The sequence below is a fragment of the Amphibalanus amphitrite genome, unplaced genomic scaffold (assembly GCF_019059575.1).
Source record: "Amphibalanus amphitrite isolate SeventyFive unplaced genomic scaffold, NRLGWU_Aamphi_draft 000942F_arrow, whole genome shotgun sequence".
In the NCBI taxonomy this organism is placed as follows: domain Eukaryota; kingdom Metazoa; phylum Arthropoda; class Thecostraca; order Balanomorpha; family Balanidae; genus Amphibalanus; species Amphibalanus amphitrite.
Window position 1 is genome coordinate 21,527 of NW_024882436.1, and position 25,000 is coordinate 46,526.

Here is a 25,000-nt window from a genome sequence, read left to right on the forward strand (position 1 = left end):
GCCAGGTCCAGTCCAGGTGTCTGGTGGATGAAGTAGGAGAAGAAGCTTGTTTACAGGAATCGTGTACTACCGCGACACCTATGATGCTAGTAAATATGTCTGCAGCGACACCTACAGACCTTGGTAGATTGATCGAAGACAGCGGTGCCCGCAGCGCCATCTACGTGGTCGAGCCTGAGCGTATCGTCAGGCCCATTTGTTTGAGGAACCACTTAGCTGCTATCCCGTGTGTGCATTATCAAATGTCATGTGGCCCGTATGTATCTGTGCACCTTTTATTCAGCACATAAACTGATAAAACCGAATACGTAGGAGCTAAGAGCGTACATTCTGGCTCATGCCGTCCCGTCGCCTGAATCTGATAATTGAACGTTAATTCGAGTAACTAAAATTTCGCCCCCATTCAACCGAACGACCTCACTGAAACACTCGTACATCATTCACATTTCCCCTTTCCATCTTTAAGTCAAGCCATTTCATTGAAAGCACACCTCCCTGTCCTGACTGACGGCACCCAGGCAGACGACCGGCGGAGCGTCAACTTTGACTGGGGTAGGTACACCACGCCTCCAGGGCGAACGTACATACGTGGTACGAGTGGCTGGGCCGACTAACCCGTACACCGGGATATTCCTATTGGATAGAATGGTTTACACTGCGACGCACTAGTTGGTAATTCACTAGGATTAAGGATTTCACCTAATCCTTATCCTCTTATCCCGCGGTCATAGAATGCTCTTCATCGACCAAAAGATCCCAACGCAAAACACAAGAAGAAAAGCATACAAATAGTGTTTATCATATTGTAATATATCAAATTCCAATGTCACAGAAATCATACAAATCTCCATCGGGCAAGGCATACAAAAGCACACACATGGCAATGCAGTTACTTGGAATGCTTTTGGTACTCACCCATAGGCCGGTATACAAACCTACGGCGAATTGGCAAGCCATATAGCAAACAAGGTACAAAACAAACAGCGGCGAAGACAAGCGCATTCGAGCACCTCTAAAAGTATCATACGTATTCCCCAGCTGGCCTACAACATTTTTTTTTTAGGCCAGACCGCGTTGATTTTTATCTCATAGGATAACTGATGGAATGGAGTATAGCCTCGTTGAACTCGGTTTCTCCTCTTTCAACTGACACTCTAAAAATCACATGTACAAATTGGCTCTAAGCAACTGATCGAGTCCCGTCATCACAGTTGTTTCGCTAGTCGAGGCTGGAGCGCGGCAATATTCAAAGCGGATTCATGCGCTACTCGTCCGAGTGAGCCCAACTCAGTGACGTCATTCGATGGTCCCGGCATACATCAGACCCACCCAGGCAGACCACCACTCTTTACCTTCCCACTCCAGGCCCCGTTAATCTCAACACAAGCGCGCCAGACATACAACTCGAGCCGCACAGCAGACTGGCGTAGAGGGAAGCCGCCAGGGGCGCTGAGCTGTTATAGTGAATGGCGCAGAGAACACGATATCCGCGGAGTCACCGCCGGGTCACCGCCGGGTCACCGACAGGTCAGAGGTCACGCGAGGTCAGTGGTGACCGGTGCCGTACACGGACCCGCCCGCCTTCTCCACACGAGATCGGAGGTACTCCAGATCCAGCTCTCCCCGGGACTCGAGCATTATCTCCACGGAGAAATTCTGAAACAGTCACAGCAACAAAATGAGTAAAATGGATTCAGATCCTGAGCGATGAACAGGTAAGCAAGAGAGCATCTTCCATTTCTGCAGAAAAGTTTTCAACCCGGGGAAAATGACGGATAAGGCCCAAGACTGGCCGCAAAAATACCTATAAAAGATTGCCAATCCCAAGAGACAAGAGGTTGAAGAGGCTGAAAGTAGTCAATAGATGCAGGATGGATGGCGGTCAATAAGTATGTAAGTTTGACGGAATCGTTTCGCATACACCTGTGCTGTGTGCAATAATTATCAGCAAATGCTCTACACCTGTGTACTTAAGTCTTAACAAGCCTGATTTCCTCTTGGGTCGTAAGTAGATAAGATAACTCGACGTCTGACTAACCTGTATAATCTGTTTGACCAGCGCCCGGTCTGTGGACATGCGGGCCTTCTTCAGGACGCTGACCTCGGGCCCGAGCCAGATGAGCAGTGCGAACTTGGTCCGTTTGCTCATCTCGTCACCCGTCTGCAGAGCACGGAGAGAGAGAGAGAGAGAGAGAGAGAGAGAGAGAGAGAGAGAGAGAGAGAGAGAGAGAGAGAGAGAGAGAGAGAGAGAGAGAGAGAGAGAGAGAGAGAGAGAGAGAGAGAGAGAGAGAGAGAGAGAGAGAGACCTCAGGTCAGTAAGTTCAATATACTTAGAAACAGGCATAACGTTTATGTTCATTATGCTCAAACTCTTTAATATGGCTTGACCTGTGCATGTAATAGTATTCAGAACTCAGAAGCTCCAAATGGATTTAGAAAGCGGTGACCATCCACTATAAAAGTCGAATAGCTTTGATGGAGAGGCATACCGTAACAACGTCTCACGTATCAGTCGTACCACTTTATACGTAAAGTTCAAACCTTACTTCCTATGAAAGGTAAAGACGGCTTCCTGTGTCCAGCCTGGGTTTGAATCACCCCGTTTACCTACGCGTAACTACGGACGAAATAAGTGTCAGGTTTTACACAAAATGTAAAAATGCATTGTTCCCACTTATATAAATGGGAAAGGCAATGGGAAAGTGTTGTTTTTTATCTTAAATTTTAATCCAAAATATTACATTTAATCCAAGATCCAAGATTTTATAACCAATTAAAAAACATGTTCCCATTGCCTTTCCCATTTATATCAATACGTCTATTGTAATAATAATCGTTCCCACTGTTCCTCAATTCTGAGGGCGACACGGTAAGCACATTCTTCTAACGCTCACGTTTATTCGGAGGTAGACGAAGGCCCGCTCGTCATCTTTGAACTGTTCCTGCAGCTCCTCAAAGCTGTCACCGGTGCAGGAGTTGATGATCTGGTTACCTTCGTACTTGAGAACCATCCTGTGGGGATCCGCCGAATGGTTAAGCAGTAGTTTATAAACTATGTACGATGCACAATTACATAGGTAACTACATAAGTGCTTCGATACAGCTCTCAATGAACGTTACAACTTACAACTTGTAACGTCCATTTATATCCCCGTTCAGTGGTTCACATTTCCGGCCTTTTGATAATGAACGTCTTATCGAGTCTACGAGCCAAGTACGGTAAATGCTCGTTCACTAGGAGGTAAGCACTCTGTGAAATGAATAGATAACGAACGAACCGATGTTTTATAATGACACAAACACAATACGGGCAAGAAGGTATCTTGTAGCATTAACAAATAAATTTCATACAGTGGTACAAAATGATAAAATAGGTATATGATTACAATAAAACTTACTCATTTGGCATGCAATGGACTGGGAGCCTGTGCTCGCATGGTGAAAAAAATATGGTACACATCGTAAATGACCGTATTGGCGTATTATACTTTGATTGGTGCACTCGAGGAATTGTCAGTCAGTATATTACGCAGATTGGGTCGTAAATATGCAGCTCCCGGTGTCAGTAAATGGCACTGAGCACCTGTATACTGATCTCAGGCAGCTTTTGCCAAATTGTCAGGGAACTCAGATTTGTTTTTCAATAGAAGAACACAATTCTAAAGAATAGTGTTTTAACTATTGATAACAAACCTTCGGTTATGCTGCATATGTACGTAATACGTGTAGTACAGTGTATGCATTTGCCAGCATACTGCACAGTGCACACAAACATTTGTCACGAGGGTGATACGAACGTGCCCTGAGCTGTTGCTGTCCATCGAACCTATCTGTGCCGCGATCAGGTATCGTCTATTAGACTTACAATGTGTGCCCGTTCATGAACTGATGTCGTCTATCGGTCTACTGTGTGCCCTATACTGATGGAGTAGTAAAGGAATCTTGATACTATACTGATGTGCCGCCCATCGGACTTCTGTGTGCCCTGAACTGACGTCTATCGGACTTCTGTGTGCTCTGAACTGATGTCGTCTATCCGTCTGATGTCAATCCTCTCACCAGTTGACATCAGTCCGCTGGTCCGACCGTACGTCATCGTATCCCGCCGCCACCGAGTCGGCGTCCACCGTCGTCATGGCAACGGCACCCGTCTGAAACCAAACACAGACGTCCGCCGTCAGCTGGAGGGCTGTTATGTCCGGAGGGCACAGTGAGTGTTCCATGAACCGCCAGCGTCCCCCAGTCTACCCGGCTGGGCTATAAAACCCGAGTGGGGCTAGTATGCCGAATGGCTGGTGCACTTCCGGTTCCCCTTCAGTTTCGACCACATTGGGGCGGACTGACAAAAATAGATAAATAAATAAATAAATAAATAAATAAATAAATAAATAAATAAATAAATAAACGGCAGGTCACTACGCTCAACGGTCTCATGTGTGCAAAGACTCCATAAGGTCTCAAGATCAATTTACAGGAGTCGGGATATGTAGAGCACCAGTGCACTGGTGCGTGTGGTGCACCTTTCATCAGCTGTCGCCGTGTGTTACGGTGCATATTTACGTCTGGACAACGAGTTGCGTTGGAGAGGCCGGAAATAGTGGCGATTTCAGGACCGCAAGAATGGACCGTAATTGGAATGATTCTTTTTTAAACCGTGCACTGTTTTCGGCCGAAATTTAACAGTTACTACCAAATTTTTTGTTATTACGTTTCCACTAAGAATAAATGCCATCAGGGCCAAATTTTTACTACTATTGCATTTTGTCAAGAAGCATATAGTGCTGTTATATTGCAGTTTTAGCGCGTTTGTTACAAAATATGAAGCGAATAGGCGTCAGTGTAATTCATCAGTGCCAGAAGTTGAAGTTAACTTGAGGGAAATCTATGCTAATTGCTCTTGTCCATCCACTAAAATTTATTAAATATTTTGCTTTGTGTATTCCAAATGGAGAGGGAACTATTTCATTTGTGCCTTCATGTCAGAATTGAAGGTGGATCATTAAATTTTCAACGCAGTTTACATACAAGCATTTGGTCTTTCTCGTATAAGAGCAGTGGCCAAGAAAAGGTTGATCAATCCTGAAGTTCAGTCATCGTACCTCAACTTGGCAGCAAGATCCCCCAAGGACAGAGGATATATTGTATACATGTCCTGTAAATCAAAACAAACAAGCATTTGGTCTTTCTCGTATATAAGCAGTGGCTAAGAAAAGGTTGATCAATCCTGAAGTTCAGTCATCGTATACCTCAACTTGGCAGCAAGATCCCCCAAGGACAGAGGATATATTGTATATCTGTCCAAAACATTTTTGTGTCTGCAAAGGCTTAAGTTATCTCTGGTGTGTTCGGAGTTAGGCTATATGGCTGTTTTTGTTACGGAGCGAGCGAAGCGAGCGTAGTCTTTCCTTAGATTAACGGAAATTTCTGAGTATGAGCGGCCGGCCGGCCGGCCGGCCGGCCGGCCGTGGTCACGCTTTTGCGAGGCTTATATCTCAGCAACCACTTGACCGATTTACACGCGGTAATTTTTGTAGGGTAGCTTCATTCCTTCTACCAAGTATTGGACTATTCCCGATGCATGTGGGTGACCCCTTATGCACGTGCCACGTGCAAAACGAAGAGGTGTCCGTTTTGTAATTGTTGCAATATCTCGGTAACTACTTGGCCGATTGCGCTGAAAGTTGGCATGCAGGTAGGCACCCACTAGGCACTGCATATACACGTGCCAGAGTTGGGGTGCTGCTGCACGTGCGCACGTGCAGGGGTCGTTTCCAGATCTCGGGAACGGCTGGACCGATTGCGCTCAAATTTGGTACACGGTTAGGGACCGGTTAGTAGGGTGCCGTGCACAAGTCAGTTGGGACCCATTTTGCACGTGCGCACGTGCAGGGTGCCGCTTCCAGATCTCGAGAGCGGCTGGGCCGATTGTGCCCAAATTTGGCACATCGCTAGAGACCAGTTAGTAGGGTGCCGTGCACAAGTCAGATGGAGGTACCCCCTCGCAATTTCGCACGAGCAAGGCCCACCCTCTCGCTCGCTCCGTTAGTCGCCCCAAAAGGCGTTATACTGGTTGTATGTTTATGTGGAGTGAATATAACTGTGACCCTGTGCTTGTTTGTATACTTACTGTGGTCAAACAGGGGAAAGCAAATTCACATAACATACTCACCTAGTACCTTCTCTGTGAAGGGACGCCTCCTTCGAGCCGATATTATCAAATGTTGGAAGATTTTTCACGGCCACAGTAAGATATCCCCGGAGATCCTCTGGGATCTGGAGGCCGACAACAGAACGCGCGGGCATAGTAGAAAGATAAAAACGTGTCGGAGTCTTATAGATGCAAGGTCACGGTTTTTCACCCACAGAGTCGTGCGCGATTGGAATGCCCTCCCAGATTGGCTGGTGAACGAGGAGTCCCTGGTGCAGTTTAAAAAGGGACTGAAAGCCGCACTGGGCACTAGATTGTACGAACACACAGGATAAGAGAAGGCAATCGATCCACATCTCATCCTTCATCCCCCCCCCCCCCCCCAGGTAAGCGCCCCACCCTTCCCAAGTTGGGGCGGGGTTATACGCGCCTGGGCTACCTATCATATTCCGCCCTTACCCCCTAGGTAGCTGCTGCCCGCCCTTCTCGAGCTGGACCGGGTGGACTAACCTAGGTTACCTATCCTGACCTTTCCTTCCGAGAACGTATCACATTTCGGTACCCTCTTTTCTCATTTACATAATTGATCATCTTGTCTAGGATTCTGGCACTTAAAACACGCACCAGTTTTCTTTTTTTTTCAGTGTTTTACCAAATGCAGACGCACCATTCCAATTCCTTGCCTGAGGTCCAGCCATCTGCCCACCCAAGGAATTGGCGCGTCTCTGCACGCAATAGGTTTCCACTCCTTCCTTTACGAGCCGAGGTTGTGGAAACCTAACAGGTGAGAACAGGTGAGTTTAACTCATAGCTGTACCCTGCAGGATCTGTACTTGTTCATGTCTCGAGCATTAACAAAGCACTAAAGTAGGTTAGTAATCATTTCCCACATTTTCTGAGCATCTAACATGACATACAGCAGTGCAGAGCAGCCTCAGAGAAGAAACATGTTAAATGCACACTCACACCAGCCACCTAATGAGCCAGTTCCTCAGTTGACTGTTTCCCTGGATGCAGCTTGGCAATGTGAGCTAAATTTTGGCAAGTTGAAGGTTAGCAGGTAAGATTGAGTTAGAGTGAGTACCTACGTACCTATAACTGGGTGCTACTGCTATGCACATGCAGGTCTTGGGTAGGCTGCAAATATGTGTGATGATTGAGGTTAGGTCAGCTGTCAGGTTAGTCAGGTATGCTCATTGCTCAGGTCACATTTTTATGGACACTTGGCAAATTAAAAAACTAAAAATTATTAAAAAATCTGATCTAAGCTAACCTGACTAAACTGATACACAACAACTGACTATAGGAACTAAGCACCTACCTACTTGTGCCTACATCTCATACCATGTCAAAGTATAGTTCCTTGGTGGAAGATTACCCTCAGTACCTACTTTTTATCACAGCCCTGTGAAGAAAACTAATACTTCTAAGCTCTGAGTCACTACTGGCCATCCACAGGAAGAAACACTGAGACTGAGAGCTTTGCCATTGTATATTGGACCAATAATCACTATCACGAATGACTATGAACACATTATATGATTGCACATCGTTGTATGGCATTGTATGATGGATTGTCACTTTGACAATTTTACTACAATCATTTTTTCAAGAAATACAGTGATGATTAACATCAAAATCAACATAAAGTGGATTTAGCGATCCAAGCTTCCTCCTCCAGTAGCCATAGGCGGCGGAACGGGGGGGGCACCGGGGCACCGTGCCCCCCCCTTGGATTCTGCAAGGGGGGCACCAATAGCAAGGTGCCCCCCCTTAAATTTGATGTATTAGTACCAGGGGCGGATTCGGGAAAACTCGGGAAATTCGGGAAAGGGGAGGTTCATGAATCGAAGTGGTGCCCCTACCTAGTACCTATGCCCAAAATTAAAACCTCAACGGATTTCGCCCACTTAATTTTGGTGGTGCCCTATTTTCAGTTTTTTTTTTGCTTTATTTTTGGTTAGTCATGTGATGACTGGTGCCCCTGCTAAGCCGCTGGTGCCCCTGGAAAGACTGTGGTACCTACCTACCCTGCCCCCTGACAAGCCTACGGTGGGCCCTGACATGACTTAGGTGCCCATGGGCCCTGACAGGCCCGTGGTGCCCCTGACAGGCCTGTGGTGTCCTTGCTAGGCATGTGGTGTCCCTGGGCCTTGGCAGGTTTGTGGTGCCCCTGTTAGAACGTAGGTGCCCTTGACAGGTTTGTGGTGCCTCTGACAATCCTAAATTGCCAACGACAGGCTTGTGGTGCCCTTGACAGGCCCATGGTGCCCTTGAGAAGCCGGTGGTTCCCCTGCGAAGCCGATAGTGTCCCTGACAGGCCTCTGGTGCCCCTGGCAGGTCTGTGGTGCCCCTGGAAGACCTGTAGTGCTTTTGCTAGGCCGATGGTGCTCCTGACAGGCCTGTGGTGCCACTGACAGGCCCGTGGTGCCCCTGCTAGGCCTTTGGCACCCCTGGCGGGCCTGTGGTGCCCCTGTCGGCTGTCAGGCCTGTGGTGCTCCTGGCAGGCATGTGGTGACCCCAGGCCCTAAGTCATGACACATGTGACCTCCACCCTGGGATTCGCCACTGATTAGTACTGCGATGGCTTCTTGGGAATTATACATGTAGGATAAATGGAATTTATCAAACGACAATAAGGAAGAGACAAACACATAGGTACTTGAGGATCAGCTTAAAGTTAACCACACATACGGGCAGGGGTGTAATTTTCCTAAAATGATTGTGGGTGCCCAGCTGTAGGGGCGCCCGGCGCCAGGCCGTTTTGGGGCGCGATAGATATTCTTTATGTGGGAGCCTAAATTAACACCGAATTTGATAACATTGCTAGCCGAATGGCGCTTCAAGTGACGTGTCTGACTAAGCAAATACACGCTTAAAAGTGGAAACTGACCGGAAGGACGTAAAAAATATGTAGAGAGGCGCCATCCAGTAGGAGGGGCACCAAATGTGGAGGCGCCAGACGGTTACGACTTACGAGGGCGCCGTGAGACGATGAAAAGGGCGCCATTCTCTTAGGAGGGCGCCGAGTGATTGAAAACGCTATGTGGTCTAGGGGCGCTAAGAGGCCAGAAGGGCGCCGCACAGTCAGTAGTGCTACGTTGGTGGGGACGTGGGGGCGCCAGATGGTTACGAGGGCGCCTTGAGATCATGAAAAGGGCGCCATTCTCGTAAAAGGGTGCCGAGTGATTGAAAACGCTATATGTGGTTCAGGGGCGCTGAGAGGCCAGAAGGGCGCCGAATAGTCGAGGGATGCACGGTGAACAGAGACCTAAGGACGCGAGACGGTCAGGAGGGCGCCGTTAGACCATGAGAATGGCGCGGTGCTGTCAAAAGTGCGCCATTCTCCCAGAAGGGCGCCGAGTGATGATTAAAAACGCTATCCATGCTCGGGGTTACATGAGCAGAGTTAATACGCATTACAAACGGACTACAATGGTGAGCGAATAGGAAAATCCGTTCCTGATACGCATTTACTTGCTCATGTAACCCCGGTACATGAACGCGAGACGGTTAGGAGGACGCCGTTAGAGCATGCGAAGGGCACCGTGCTCTCGAAAGGACGCTTGCAGCCTTGTAAAAGACTTGTGGGTGCTTTTTCATCATTGTGGGGGCATAATTCAGGATTGTGGGTGCATATGCCCCCACAAAGAGATATAAAATTAGGTACACCCCTGCATACGGGGGTGAACTGCAATTTTCGTTTAGTAAAAAAAAAAAAAATCATCGTGTCAGGGCTGTGACGAAAAATAAGTGGCCTAAATCCGATGAGAAAACAGGATTTGGGGGTACCCTAGGTTTGGCTCCTTGAGCCATGGTGCCCCCCCTTGTCTCAAATCGTTCCGCCGCCTATGCCAGTAGCAATGGAATGATCACATGTTGCATTTGCCAGACACTGAATACCTGATGCACATTACAATCTGCATAGCATCTAAGCATAGTAAAACTGCCCAAGTCCATTCATTCTAGATTTTTAACTTGATAGTTAGCACTAATTTATCTTGCTGTTGTAAGTCATCATTTAACATTCATACCAATACATCAATATGCGCTCATCAGTCAACATTTTCTGGCATGATCCTGCTCAGCGTTCTCTTCAGTCTTCAGTATTGCTCCAAGGTCTGCAATATTATACCTTGTTTTTGGCCGATAAGCTCTTTTAATTTTACTTTTTCTTGCTGATATATGAGCCCGATCAACTTGCGTTTATCAACCAAAATTTCATAACTTGTTCAACTTGATATCAATATTGATATTGCTCAGGAGTTCAGGAGTTGAGTTGCAGGACCTCTGTCAGCCTCCTGGATACTTCAGATTGTTTTCAGTCAACATGCTTCTTAAATATGATATAAGTCAATCTTAAGGGATTCAAAACATCCAACAAAACGACGTACAAGAGTAAGAAAACCACCAGATGAACTAAAAAATGGCCTTGGAACAGAGCCAAGTGGCGCTCCATTTGTTTGTTTACAATGATTGTAGTGCTGATGTATTTTTACGACTCTGAACGTCGGCTTATAAAAATGAAACGTTTTTACAAAAGTTGGAAGGCAAGTAATATTTATCTGAAAGAACTAAAATATTGAAAAGCCAAACACTATGAAATACATGAATCGGAACGAAAAAGTAACCCAAAAATCCAGCCTAATCACCGGCTCCTAAAACTGCAACAAAATCAGCACTTTTCCCCGCAACTCGTTGTCCAGACGTAAATATGCTGTTACGGTTCCATCCGTCAGCTGACCAGAAATCACCACGAGAGCCAACGGCCGGCGTCAGACAGCTGACACGCCCCTCACGTCACAGGAGTTCCGGCCACCGGTCCTGGCACGCCACTGTCACAGACGCGGTAGTTGGAAGACTGTCACAGTTGACAGTAACCTCCGTCTGCAGCGTGCTGCTATATGAGGGACGGCGGTTGTGCGGAAACTGCAATGTCAACGAGTTCTGTTCATTGCAGAGCTCGGGGCCTAGCGGTTGGCTTCGTGCCACTGGACAACTGCAGCTTATACGCTGGTGAGCGGCTGAATGGAAACTCATCCTTTGATTGGATTGATGGGACTGAGCAGGCAAGCGCAGAGACACAAATCGGCCATGGTCACGATCCATGGGCCAGGACAGAATGACTTGCAACCGACGTAATACTAAATAAAATTCTGCCTCAAGAGGCCTCGTAGTCGTGACTGTCTTTTGCCTCCAAAATGCTATCCTCATTTTGCTCGATATTGGCCTTAACTCGAGGCGCGAGCCTCCAGTCTCCAATCCCCACTATCTCATTCTCAGATATTCATAAGTTAGGTCACGTGAGTTTTAACCCGCGCCCGGCTGGGGGTCCTGGATTTCCACGCCCTGCTGGGGGGTGTTTGAACACCCCCCCCCCCTTGTAACTCGGCTCCTGGGCCACGTAGCGATACGCGGAAGGCGGCGTTCGAAAAAGCGTCAAAAATAATGACGAAATCACTTCGGTCATTTTTTTGGTCAGGTCAAAGGTCAGGTCACCAGAGGTCATTGAAGGCAAAATTTCGCCGATTTCCAGGTCGAATGTCGAAAATTTCCAAGAAGCCAACGCATAACTCGAGAACCAATAGAGCTACAGCGCCGCGGAAAAGCGCATTCGATAGCCCTATTAAAGCCCTTTCTGAGTAACACTCAGATTTGACCTAACGTCAACGATTTTGCCTGCAGGGGGCAAAAACTGCAAAAATAGCCGATTTTTTCGGAAACAGTTTTTATGCAATAACTTTTGACTCAAGCCTTGTACGAGCTTACTTTTACCGGCATCGTGTTCCTCTCGTCAAGACGCATCGAATGAACTACAACTTGACCTTGAAAGGTCAACTTGAAAATTTGACCTCAGGTCAAGGTCATGACCTGACCGGAAAGGGTCATGTTGCATATCAGTCGATCTGTATCGTCGAGCTGAACACATCTAAGGCGTTTTCATCGCTCTAGCATGCCTCTATCAAAAGTTATTTGCGAAAAACTGTTAGATACCATTCGTGACCTAAGATGACCTCAGGGCATAAACAAGGGTCACGGACAACATTTTCATGTTCAGTGTGTCTAAACCACTTGTAATTCGGTGTTTGGGAGTGTTTATAATGTCTTTTGTCCAAAAGAGGCGCATTTCAATTTTCTCCCATTGACTTATAATGGGGAGGTCGCAAAATTGACCTGACCTTAGGTCATCGATATCAAAATTCTGAGATATAAATTTTGTACATGCTATTGCTCTTAGCAATCGCTGAAAGTTTCAAAGCGATCGGTCACTCGGTGTAGCTATGACAGACATTGAAACTTTTTATGAGGTGAGGTCACTTCAAGTGACCTGGTGACCTGACCTTGAATGACCTTGGTCTGAAATTTTCACAACATGTGTAGAATTGATGTATGATAAGGTGTACCAAAAACGGCGGCGCTCCGCGCCGCCGTTTTTGAGATATTCGCGAAAAACCACAAGGGGGGATGTTCAAACACCCCCCCCCCCCAGCAGGGCGCGGGTTAACTAAGTAGCGTGATCAGGCGCGAATCTAATTATAATGGCCGAGCTCGATCCTATTCTCGATAATTCCAATTTCGGAATCCTCAGTTTGTGTAGATCAAATGTAGCCCAAAGCATAGGGGAGAGCGGGGCCAGTTGAAACACGGGGTCAGATGAAACATGGCTTTATTTTCAACAGTATGCAACATATGGCGTTGCCGACACCACTGCGCATCCGCGCTCGACCACTTCCTTTGTCAACGGCGTTTGGGCGGCAAACGGACGGTAATTTTGATTTGACACTTGTTTTTGTGTTTTTGAGGGGCGTTTGGGAGAAATCGTTTTTATGAATATTTTTTGATATCTCATATACCTTTGTTTGCTGAAAGAAAAACTTCTGGCTCCGGAATAACACTTTATTTGGCCCTTCATTCAGCATGATGCCGTCCCTCCAGCTCGTTTGACAGGTGCTTTACGGCGCGTGCGAGATGGCGGGAGCGTATGGGGTCAATTGAAACGCTTCTCTGAGGGTCAGTTGAAACAGGGCCACAGGCCGTTTCAATGGACCCCGGTGACCTTTGCAATGGTTATTGTTCAGGGGCTGTAAACATTAAAGGAAATAGTCCACCTTTGAAATGAGCTTTTAAACTGAAATAGTAGTTTAATATAGCTCAATTTTTGACCCCTTTTTCTCCAGCCTTTTGCTTGAAAGCACACTATAGCCTGAGATATTTCTCATTTTCCTCATCCGCCCATTTTACCATAGTCTATGTACTTTATGTCACCTATTATGAGGAACTTTGCACTTTTAGCATTCCAACGACCTATTGAATGTAGCATTTGGAAAAGTAAACCGGACAAAATATCTCCTTAAGAAAGTGGCCTTAAAGAGGAAAACATCCCATTGTTAAGGATAGGTGCAATTGACCCCATGGGCTGGTTCAATTGACCCTTGCATCGGGGTCATTTGAAACGGGTGTAGAGCTGTTTTATAAGCGTGCGTTTGGCAGCAAAATATGTTTGAAACCTAATTTTACATATCTTAAAATAAAGCCAAAAGAGCATATTTTTTCATGGCATTGTGCATTTTTCGATATGACAACTAGATCTCGCTGTGCATGTCAATATATAAAAAGTGGTTCAACTGGCCCCGCTCTCCCCTACCTGTTTATGTTCTGTAGCCTGCGCTGCTAAATTAATTTAATTAATCATATAATTATATATTATTATAGATTATATATTCGCAAAATGCACATCAAATAAACGCAGGTCTGATATGCTGTCAGGTTTGCTTGTCCGTTGTCACATTGTGTTACTCTCCTTTCACTGAGAAGTCTGCTGTTAGTAGGTACACAGGGCATACAATCTCATTAATTAATAGCCCTAAAAACGGTAATAAGTGAGGATGGGCGAGCACTTGGCCTTCGCGTAAAATAGCCCTCGGCTGCCGATTTTTAAAACACATTTTGAAGCTTGTTTGCACAAGAAGTTGGTAAATAAAACACTCTTGCAGTATTGCAAGTCTGCAACACTTGACACTACAGATACTACCAATGCAAGCTCATACTTCACATCAACACGTTTGTGCACAAGAAAACTGCTTGTCTTATGCCTGTCTTCTGTCAAATTACGGCACTTGCACGGTGCACCAGGCGGTCCGATAAATTTCTAGCGGAAGTTGCGGCAGCGAGCGCTGGCGACTCTCCACACCCCCTCCCCTCCCCACACCGCCTAGGAGACGACACGCTCCATATATGGGCATGCTGTCGTGGCCCCGCTCGGATCGGCGGGGCAGGACTGGGGTGGCCGCGTGGCGGCGGAATCTGACTCACTGAAAACTCGACTGATATCGACCAGGCCTCGCCACGCTGGCAGAGCCGAGCCAACTTGACGCATTTCATCATTTACGGAAAAGTTGTTCTAGTCAAAACAAGGCGCGCTCTGGATTTCACTGAGCGAAGCTGCTGCACGCACTGGACGTGGACAGTGGACAGTGGACAGTGGATAGTGGACAGAGGGCAGTGGACGATGGAGAGTGGATACTGGATACTGGACAGTAAATATGTAGACAGCGCTGTTGACAATGAACAGTGGACACTGGACGGCGGAAAGAGATAGACAGATGAAATGACAAGCGGCGCTGCTCTTGTTATAGGAGCTTTCCCGTCTGTGAATATTCCTTTTTATTGAATGGAGGTAATTAGATAAACAAGAAATTCATACAGCGTCTTGCATACAGCATACATGCAATGAATGAGCTCGTCCCCTGAGTCACTTACCAGACAGTTGATAATTTCGCCTTATCATTGTCAACCCCGTTACCCTCGCTCAATATTGTCGAGCCCGATCAAGGCTTGAAAGCCGTCCGTTGTCCACATCAGGGCGGCAACACTTCACATATTTACACATGACCGCCGCCTAGTCGAGGGCTCTTAGAGCGTGAGAAACGCCAAACCGCCCTAAAACGTGCCGTGAAGCCCGTTGTTTGCAGAGCTCACGTCGATACCACAATCAAGCACGCGCGTTACGCCCCCGTGCTAGGAACCGCCGTCCTTCAATATAGGCTATCTGCGTGAAACGCTGATAAAACTGTGAAATCACAATATTTGATCTGGCTGACTCACGACAAACAAAACTGCCATCAGACCTTAAGGAAAAAAAGGCGAACCATGCTGTCTGCAGTGCTCAGTGCTGGTACCTCAAAATCGTAAAAAAGACGTGACGATTCAAATCAAGACAACGAATCCCCGTCCAAGTTCATTGTTGTCTATCGTATCGGTGTGAAATGTCAGGTTTGCGTCCCCACCCCTCCCCCTCCCTCCATCCCGCCCTCCCCAGTGCAGTCAGCACGGCTCGGCGGTACGGTAGGTCACGTGATTGGTCACATGGTTGTCCCGCTCGGTCGATAAAACCGGTTTGTACTCGGTTTGTCTGGTGACCCGTCCCCTCTGCCGGGCCGAAGGGTGCCCGAACGGCAGACCGGCACGCGACTCGCAGGCCGCGGTGGAACGGTGCCTGCCATAGATGCTTTCAAATCAGGTACTGATTTAGGTATCGGTTCGGTCACTGGAATTGAAAAGGTGTAATGGGATTGCAGTGCCGAGTGCGGTATTTTAAGCCATGGATTCGTGGCCGACTGGCGATCGCTATGTTCGTGAGGGCTCGGCGCTCGGAGTTTGTCGTTTGTAGGCAAACAGCAAACGACTTGCATTCTCAAACACGTGCGAAACCTTTTAAGCCCTTTCCTCCTTAAAAAAATTATAACCGCAGGTTGTTTGAAAAGACAAACACTATTCGTTAGAATTGTGTTTTTCTATTGAAAAACAACCGGAGCAGTCGTTCACCGGGCTATGTTTTCCATACTTGGCAGCGAATTGGGGCACATTGATTCCAGCCCAAACTACTGCAACGATTTTCGTAAAAATTTCAGGGTATAGATTTTCGGAGGCGATCTAGCTGATGGCACCGGTCGCTACTCGCTCAGAATTCTTTTGCGCGTGGCACGTGCGTTTCCATTTTCCCCATGTTAAGTCAATGGGGGTTTGGGGGTCTTTTTGCGCTATCGGGAATGGCGGAAAAGCGAGTCAAGAAAGGGGTGGTTTTCATCCCAGCATTTTATGGCAAACACGTTCCGGTACACGCCAGTGTGCGCCGTATACCCGTCAGAATCTCGGAACGTTTCTTTGCACGAGGTCAAAGTTGGAATTTTGCTGTGTCCCATGTTAAGTAAATGGAGGGTTTTGCAGCGATATTTTCATTCGCGCATTGTAAAAAATTATGTGTCACGATTTCGTTCAAACTTTCGAGAGATGTTGAGAAAGGAACATAGGATATGCTGTTTTGCTTCGTTAAGCTGTGCAAAATCGTTTTTTCTAATAAAGTTCGTTTGAAAATGGAAATTTTTAACATGGAAAGTCAATGGGAGCGTCTTTATTCCTCTATAACTTTTATCGTTAGTAATATATATAGGTGAAAAGGTTAATAATATATAGGTTAAAAGTTGTATAATATACAACTTTTGATGCTCTTTCCACTGATGCATTGAACGTCACTGCACGATGTGCCGTTTTTAAGAAAAGCTGTAAAAAATCAGGGCTCGACTGTGACTTGAACCCAACCACATTAGAGTATACGAACAGGTGACGGGGATACCTCCCGTGTGCGGATGCGACACTGATTATTGCTAAATATTAGCAGTCGGCCGCCGTGGGGGCGCCTTGCAAAGCTTCTATCTCCACAACTGCTTGACTGATTCACTCGCGGTCTTTTGTGTGGGATAGCTCCTTCCTTTCTTACACGTAGTGTGCTATTCTCGATGCGTATGGGTGACCCCTAATGCACGTGCCACGTGCAAAACGATAAGGTGTCAGTTCGGTAACAAGTCTAATAACTCTGTAGTTATTTTGCCGATTGCGCTGATACTTGGCATGGATGTAGGCAACCGCCGGGCAATGCATTTCCATGTGTCACGGTTGGGGTGCAGCTGCACGTGCGCACGGGCAGGGTGACGATTCCAGATCTCGAGAACGGCTGGGCCGATTGTGATCAAAGTTGGCACACCGTTAGGGATCGGCGAGTAGGGTGCCGTGCACAAGTCAGCTGGGACCCATTTCGCACGTGCGCACGTGCAGGCTGACGCTTCCAGATCTCAAGAACGGCTGGGCCGACTGTGCTCAAATTTGGCATACCGCTTGATACCGATCAGTAGGGCGCCGTCCACCAGTCATTTAGTATGTATTTCCATGCGCCACGATTGGGGTGCAACTGCACGTGCGCACGTGCAGGGCGACGCTTCCAGATCTCGAGAACGGGCGGGCCTATTGTGCTCAGATTTAGCACACCGCTAGAGACCGGCGAATAGAGTGTCGTGCACAAGTTAATTGGGACCCAGGTTGCACGTGCGCACGTGCAGGGTGTCGCTTCCAGATCTCGAAAACGGCCGAGTCGATTGCACTCAAATTTGGCAAACCGCTAGAGACCGGTTAGTAGCGTGCAGTGCACATCAGTTCGTGGCACACCCGCTTCGGTCTGCACGTGCAAGGCTCATCCTCTCGTTTGGCGGCGGGCGTTTTTGCGGCGTTACAGAGGTGCTTGCTCAAACAACCTGCGGTCCCGCGATGCGGAGCCCAGCATCGCAGATGCTGGTAACCGAAGGTTTGTTGTCAATAGTTAAAACACTATTCTTTAACCGCAGGTTGTTTGAAAAGACAAACACTATTCGTTAGAATTGTGTTTTTCTATTGAAAAACAACCGGAGCGGTCCTTCTCCGGGCTATGTTTTGCAAGTCTGGCAGCGAATTGGGGCAACTTGGTCGCAGCCTAGAGTTTTGCGTTTAGGATCGTAAAAAATTCAGGGTATAGACTTTTGCAGGTGATCTACCTGATGGTACCGGTCGCTACTCGCAACAAAAATCATTGCGCGTGCCACGTGCAATTGCATTTTCCCCATGTTAAGTCAACGGGGTTTTGGACACTTTTTGCGCGATCGCCAATGGCGGGAAAACGAGCCAAGAAGGAGGTGGTTTTCTTCCCAGCATTTTATGGCAAACACGTTCTGGTACACGCCAGTGTGCGCCGTATACCCGTCAGAATTCGTTAACTTGAGTTGCACGAGTTTGAAGTTGAACTTTTTTCGCTCCCCATGTTAAGTCAATGGGCGTTTTTGCAGAGGCATTTTCATTCGCTCATTGTACAAAATTATATGATACGATTTTGTTTAAACTTTCAGGACTTGTTGAGAAAAGACCATAGAACATGTTGTTATGCTTCGTTAAGCTGTCAGAATTCGTTTGCTCTTTTGAAGCTCGTTTAAAAATGAAAAATTTTAACATGGAAAGTCAATGGGAGCGTCTTTGCTGCTTTATAACTTTTTACGTTATAGATATATTTAAGTGAAAAGTTGATAGGTTATACAACTTTTGATGCTCTTTCCAATGATATATAGAACGTTATTGCACGTTGTACCGTTTTTGAGAAATATAGTAAAAAAGCACGACATTACCGAGATTTGAGCTCAGACCTATGTCGTTACGGTGTCAGGCGGACACGAGGACAGGTGGCGCCGCCGCCGCCCGCATAGCGGCGGGAATGTGAACTAACCTGTTTACCATCTATGGTATGGTACCATCGGGGGACCGGCCGCCGTCGGCACCATTTCGGGACTTTGCATCGCAATAAAAGGCTTATTTACAATTGAAAATGGACTAGCGAGAGTCGTTATGGAATCAGAATTTGATGCTCTACAGGGTGGACCAAAAAGGATGGAAACATTTTAAACTCGTATAAAACATGCAATATTGCATGCAGGTGACTGAAAATGATACCAAACGAGAGTACATTTTGTGGAAATTCATAATGACATCATGCTCAGCTGCCTTCTCTCGTTTTCAGTCTCTCACAGTAGATGTTCGAGGAGACCACCTTTGCGAGACAGGCACAGATCGGCCCGCCTGGCGGCTGACGCGATAGCCCGATGACACATGTCCTCTGGTATGACTCGCACAGCCTTGATGATCGCTCTCTTCAGGCCACAGAAGCTTGCTGGACCTTCTTTGTAGACCTGGCCCTTGAGATGACACTACAGGAAAAAAAATCATAGGGGTCAAGTCAAGTGAGCAGACGGGCCAGTTCCGACTGGCACCGCGGGATATCAGCCGGTCACCAGAATGGTTCTCGATCCACTTGAGCAATGAGCATTGTCTTGCTATGTGAGGAGACGCACCGCCTTGCTGGAGCCTCGTGAGGTCCAAGATACTGCCATATGTCGCTAGATCTCACTTCAAGAACTTCTTTAGCGTCGCTTGGTAGGTCAGCCACGTCGCTCCCACCCTCGAACCGAAGTGGAACTGGCCTGTCTGCTCAACCGACCTGACCCTATGGATTTTTTCCTGTAGGGTCATCTCAAGGGTCACCGGTCAGGTCTATAAAGAAGGTTCTGTAAGCTTTAGTGACCTGAAGAGAGCGATCACCAAGGCTGTGCGAGTCATACCAGAGGACATGTGTTGTCGGGCTATCGCGTCAGCCGCCAGGCGGGCCGATCTGTGCCTGTCTCGCAAAGGTGGTCTCCTCGAACATCTACTGTGAGAGACTGAAAACGAGAGAAAGCAGCTGAGCATGATGTCATTATGAATTTCCACAAAATGTACTCTCGTTTGGTATCATTTTCAGTCACCTGCATGCAATATTGCATGTTTTATACGAGTTTAAAATGTTTCCATCCTTTTTGGTCCACCCTGTACAAAACTAGGCTATTTTCATTGTGATGGCATCACAGACTACACCGCTAACCCCAATAAAGCAGATTTATGTCGCGTCATCGATGATTACATATAATGTTTCTTTGATATATATGTAGTCGGGTCTTTCAGCTGCGTCCCTCCCCTCCCTCGCCGCGCCGGCGGGTCGGCCATCCGCGGCTTGCCGCCCGCCGGCTGCTGGCCGGTCAGCTGGCCGGTCAGCTGGTCGCCCGCGGCTGTCGGTGCAGTGCGGGATGCCTACTTGCGGGGGGCCGTCGTGGCGGCGGCCCGGGTGGACTGGGCAAGCAGTGAGTTGGGGAGCGCTGCGCTGTCGGTGCTCTAGTTTGTATTGCGTTCGCATGATACGGCTTGAGCCAATACAGAGTGAACTGATTGAGCTGAGCAAGTCTTTATATACATTGAAAAGTAAAGCACTTTTTACTGCATCTACGGTGAGATGCTAGATAAAATTTATGGTCTACCTAATGGTACCCATTACTTAACAATTAAGTGAATCATTTCGTCGCTAAACTCTCGTAAATTCGTATGTCCGCCTCACTATGGAGTTTGGACCGTAACGTATGGCCTTTGCTCAGACAGTATACGAACAGGTGACGGGGATACCTCCCATAGAAGGATGCGACACGATTTTACTGCTAAATAGCGGTCGGCCGCCGTGGGGACGTTTTTGTACGACTTATATCTCGGCAACCACTGGGCTGATACACGTGCGGTTTTTTGTGTGGGGTAGCTTTTTCCCTTCTTTCACATAGTGTGCTACTCTCGATGCATATGGGTGACCCCTAACGCACGTTCCACGTGCAAAGCCAAGAGGTGCCTGTTTTGTAATAAGCGCAATAGCTCGCGGTAATTACTGGGCCGATTGCGCTAAAACTTGGCATGGAGGTAGACACTTTCCAGGCGATGCATTTCCATGTGTCTTGGTAGGGGTGCAACTGCACGTGCGCACGTGCAGGGTGACGCTTCCAGATCTCGAGAACGGCTGGACCGATTGTGTTCAAATTTGGCATAACGCTTGATACCGATCAGTAGGTTGCAGTCATTTAGTATGCATTTCCATGTGCCACGATTGGGGTGCAACTGCACGTGCGCACGTGCAGGGTGACGCTTCCAGATCTCGAGAACGGCCGGGCCAATTGTGCTCAGATTTGGCACACCGCTAGAGATCGCGTAGTAGGATGTCTTGCACAGGTCTGCTGGGCCCCAGGTTGCACGTGCGCACGTGCAGGGTGACGCTTCCAGATCTCAGGAACGGCTGGGCCGATTGCATTCAAATTCGGCACACCTTTAGAGACCGGTTAGTAGGGTGCTGTGCACAAGTCAGTTAGTATGTATACTCATGTGTCTCGGTTGGGGTGCAACTGCACGTGCGCACGTGTAGGGGTCGCTTCCAGATCTTGAAAACGGCTGGGCCGATTGAGCTTAAATTCGGTACACCGCTAGAGACCGGCAACTAGGGTGCCGTCCACAAGTCATTTGGGACCCGGCTTGCACGTGCGCACGTGCAGGGTGAGGCTTTCAGATCTCAGAAACGGCTGGGCTGATTGCATTCAAATTCGGCACACCTTTAGCGGCGTTACAGAGGTGCTTGCTCAAACAACCTGCGGTCCCGCGATGCGGAGCCCAGCATCGCAGATGCTGGTAACCGCAGGTTGTTTGAAAAGACAAACACTATTCGTTAGAATTGTGTTTTTCTATTGAAAAACAACCGGAGCGGTCGTTGTCCGGGGTATGTTTTGCAAGTCTGGCCGCGAATCAGTACAACTTGACGGGGGCCTAGACGAAATGTACAATCTTCGTAAAAAGTTCAGGGTATGGGCTCCCGCAGGCGATCTACCTGATGGCACCGGTCGCTACTCGCTAAGAAGTCTTTTGCGCGTGGCACGTGCGATTCCATTTTCCCCATGTTAAGTCAACGGGGTTTTGGACACTTTTTGCGCGATCGCGAATGGCGGGAAAACGAGCCAAGAAGGAGGTGGTTTTCTTCCCAGCATTTTATGGCAAACACGTTTGGGTACACGCCAGTGTGCGCTGTATACCCCTCAGAATCTTGGAACGGTGCTTTGCACGAGGTCAAAGTTGGAATTTTGCTGTGTTCCATGTTAAGTCAATGGACGGCGATGCCGAGACTTTGCAGAGACATTTTCATTCGATCTTTGTACAAAATTTTAGAGATAGATTTTGCCCAAACTCTTATATCTTGTAGAGGATAGAGCATAGTACATGCCGTTATGCTTCGTTAAGCTGGCAAAACTCATTTTTTCTTATAAAGTTCATTTGAAAATTAAAATTTTTAACATGGAAAGTCAATGGGAGCGTCTTTATTCCTCTATAACTTTTATCTTTAGTAAGATATATAGGTGAAAAGTTAATATAATATACAACTTTTGATGCTCTTTCCACTGATGCATTGGACGTCACCGCACGATGTGCCGTTTTTAAGAAAAGCTGTAAAAAATCAGGGCTCGACTGTGACTTGAACCCAACCACATTAGAGTATAACGAACAGGTGACGGGGATACCTCCCGTGTGCGGATGCGACACTGATTATTGCTAAATATTAGCATTCGGCCGCCTTGGGGACGCCTTGCAAAGCTTCTATCTCCACAACTACTTGACCAATTCACTCGCGGTCTTTTGTGTGGGATAGCTTCTTCCTTTCTTACACGTAGTGTGCTATTCTCGATGCGTATGGGAGACCCCTAATGCACGTGCCACGTGCAAAACGATGAGAAGTCAGTTCAGTAACAAGTCTAATAACTCTGTAGTTAGTTTGCCGATTGCGCTGGTACTTTGCATGGATGTTGGCACGCACCCGGCAATGCATTTACATGTGTCACGGTTGGGGTGCCGCTGCACGTGCGCACGGGCAGGGTGACGCTTCCAGATCTCGAGAACGGCTGGGCCGATTGTGATCAAACTTGGCACACCGCTAGAGGCTGGTTAGTAGGGTGCCGTGCACAAGTCAGATGGGACCCGTTATGCACGTGCGCACGTGCAGGCTGACGCTTCCAGATCTCAAGAACGGCTGGGCCGACTGTGCTCAAAATTGGCATACCGCTAGAGACTGGTTAGTAGTGTGCCGTGCACAAGTCAGTTAGTATGCATTTTCATGTGCCACGGTTGGGGTGCAGCTGCACGTGCGCACGGGTAGGGGTCGTTTCCCGATCTTGGAAACGGCTGGGCCGATTCAGATTAAATTTGGTACATCGCTAGAAACCGGCGAATAGAGTGCCGTGCACAAGTCAATTGGGACCCAGGTTGCACGTGCGCACGTGCATGGTGTCACTTCCAGATCTTGAAAACTGCCGGGTCGATTGCACTCAAATTTGGCAAACCGCTAGAGACCGGTTAGTAGAGTGCAGTGCACGTCAGCTCGTGACACACCCGCTCCGGGCTGCACGCACAAGGCTCATCCTCTCGTTTGGCGGCGGGCGTTTTTGCGGCGTTACAGAGGTGCTTGCTCAAACAACCTGCGGTCCCGCGATGCGGAGCCCAGCATCGCAGATGCTGGTAACCGCAGGTTGTTTGAAAAGACAAACACTATTCGTTAGAATTGTGTTTTTCTATTGAAAAACAACCGGAGCGGTCCTTCTCCGGGCTATGTTTTGCAAGTCTGGCAGCGAATCAGTACAACTTGGGTGGGGCCTACAGTTTTGCGTCTAGGATCGTAAAAACTTCAGGATATAGACTTTTGCAGGTGATCTACCTGATGGTACCGGTCGCTACTCGCAACAAAAATCATTGCGCGTGCCACGTGCAATTGCATTTTCCCCATGTTAAGTCAATGGGCTTTTGGACACTTTTTGCGCGATCGCCAATGGCGGGAAAACGAGCCAAGAAGGAGGTGGTTTTCTTCCCAGCATTTTATGGCAAACACGTTCTGGTACACGCCAGTTTGCGCCGTATACCCGTCAGAATTCGTTAACTTGAGTTGCACGAGTTTGAAGTTGAACTTTTTTCGCTCCCCATGTTAAGTCAATGGGCGTTTTTGCAGAGGCATTTTCATTCGCTCATTGTACAAAATTATATGATACGATTTTGTTTAAACTTTCAGGACTTGTTGAGAAAAGACCATAGAACATGTTGTTATGCTTCGTTAAGCTGTCAGAATTCGTTTGTTGCCTTTAGGCTTCTTTAAAAATGAAAAATTTTAACATGGAAAGTCAATGGGAGCGTCTTTGGTGCTTAATAACTTTGTACCTTGAAGACATATTCAAGTGAAAAGTTGATAGGATATACAATTTTTGATGCTCTTTCCAATGATATATAGAGCGTTATTGTACGTTGTGCCGTTTTCCAGGTGTTGTCCATCCGAACTTGACAGTCATGTGACCCATTTGACCTTCGGATCCAATTCTGGTAGTCAATTCTGGCGCTTTTGTTACCATAGCGAAATATGTAACACCGTGTTCACAGTTTTCCTGACGACGAAGGTTCTGCTTAATCAGGCCAATGGCGTTCGAGAACAGCTGCCAAGCCCCGCTGATCTTGAACATGATTGGTCGGATGGCGTATAGAATTTCCGTCGTCAGGGAGACTGCGAACACGGGGTAAACCAAGGGGTTAACAATCTGTGCGTGGAATGGGGAGTGTGGTGAATGTGCAAGGGCGATGATATGGGCTGATTCGTCGATTTTTATTTATACTTTTATCCTTATTTTACATTCTGATCATTTTTTTATGTTCAAGAGTTTTCTCTGTTGATTTAACATCAAAAACGGTGTGTTTAACTGTTATTGCCAAGTGCCATATTTATATTGAAATTGGGGTACAATTCAACATTCACTGGTTTTTCTATGGCCTGTTGTGCATCATATTATTGGTAATGTGAATATAGGTACTCCATACACTGCTACTTTTGGGTATATATAAATGTTTGACCTGATTTTACTTCACTTCACCTTATATTTTTTTGCAGGAACAGTTATCACACCATTATTGTGCAAAAAATAAGGGTGGTTTAACGCGGCACTCTGCCAGCCACTTTTGGCTTCCATAGACATCAACAAGCCTATGCCTCCAACACTACCAGAGGTTGACGCTAGCTCCATGGAATGCGCTGGCAGCTGCTGGCAGCGCGCCTATGAAACACAGCCAGGGTTTTCCTCTGTA

General features: G+C 47.4%; 1 protein-coding gene across 2 annotated transcripts in view; it reads right to left on the minus strand.

The window, feature by feature from the left end:
- Positions 1-789: 789 nt before the first annotated feature.
- Positions 790-25,000, minus strand: part of LOC122368369 (coactosin-like protein) — a 37,740-nt gene continuing 13,529 nt past the window's right edge. For both annotated transcript variants that reach the window (XM_043342246.1, XM_043342247.1), the window contains exons 2-5: positions 4,060-4,151; positions 2,895-3,012; positions 2,039-2,161; positions 790-1,656 (exon numbers count right to left, since the gene is read on the minus strand). In XM_043342246.1, the coding sequence (XP_043198181.1) occupies positions 1,546-1,656; positions 2,039-2,161; positions 2,895-3,012; positions 4,060-4,136 (429 nt within the window). In that variant the 5' untranslated portion in view covers positions 4,137-4,151 and the 3' untranslated portion in view covers positions 790-1,545. The remainder of the gene's footprint in view (positions 1,657-2,038; positions 2,162-2,894; positions 3,013-4,059; positions 4,152-25,000) is intronic.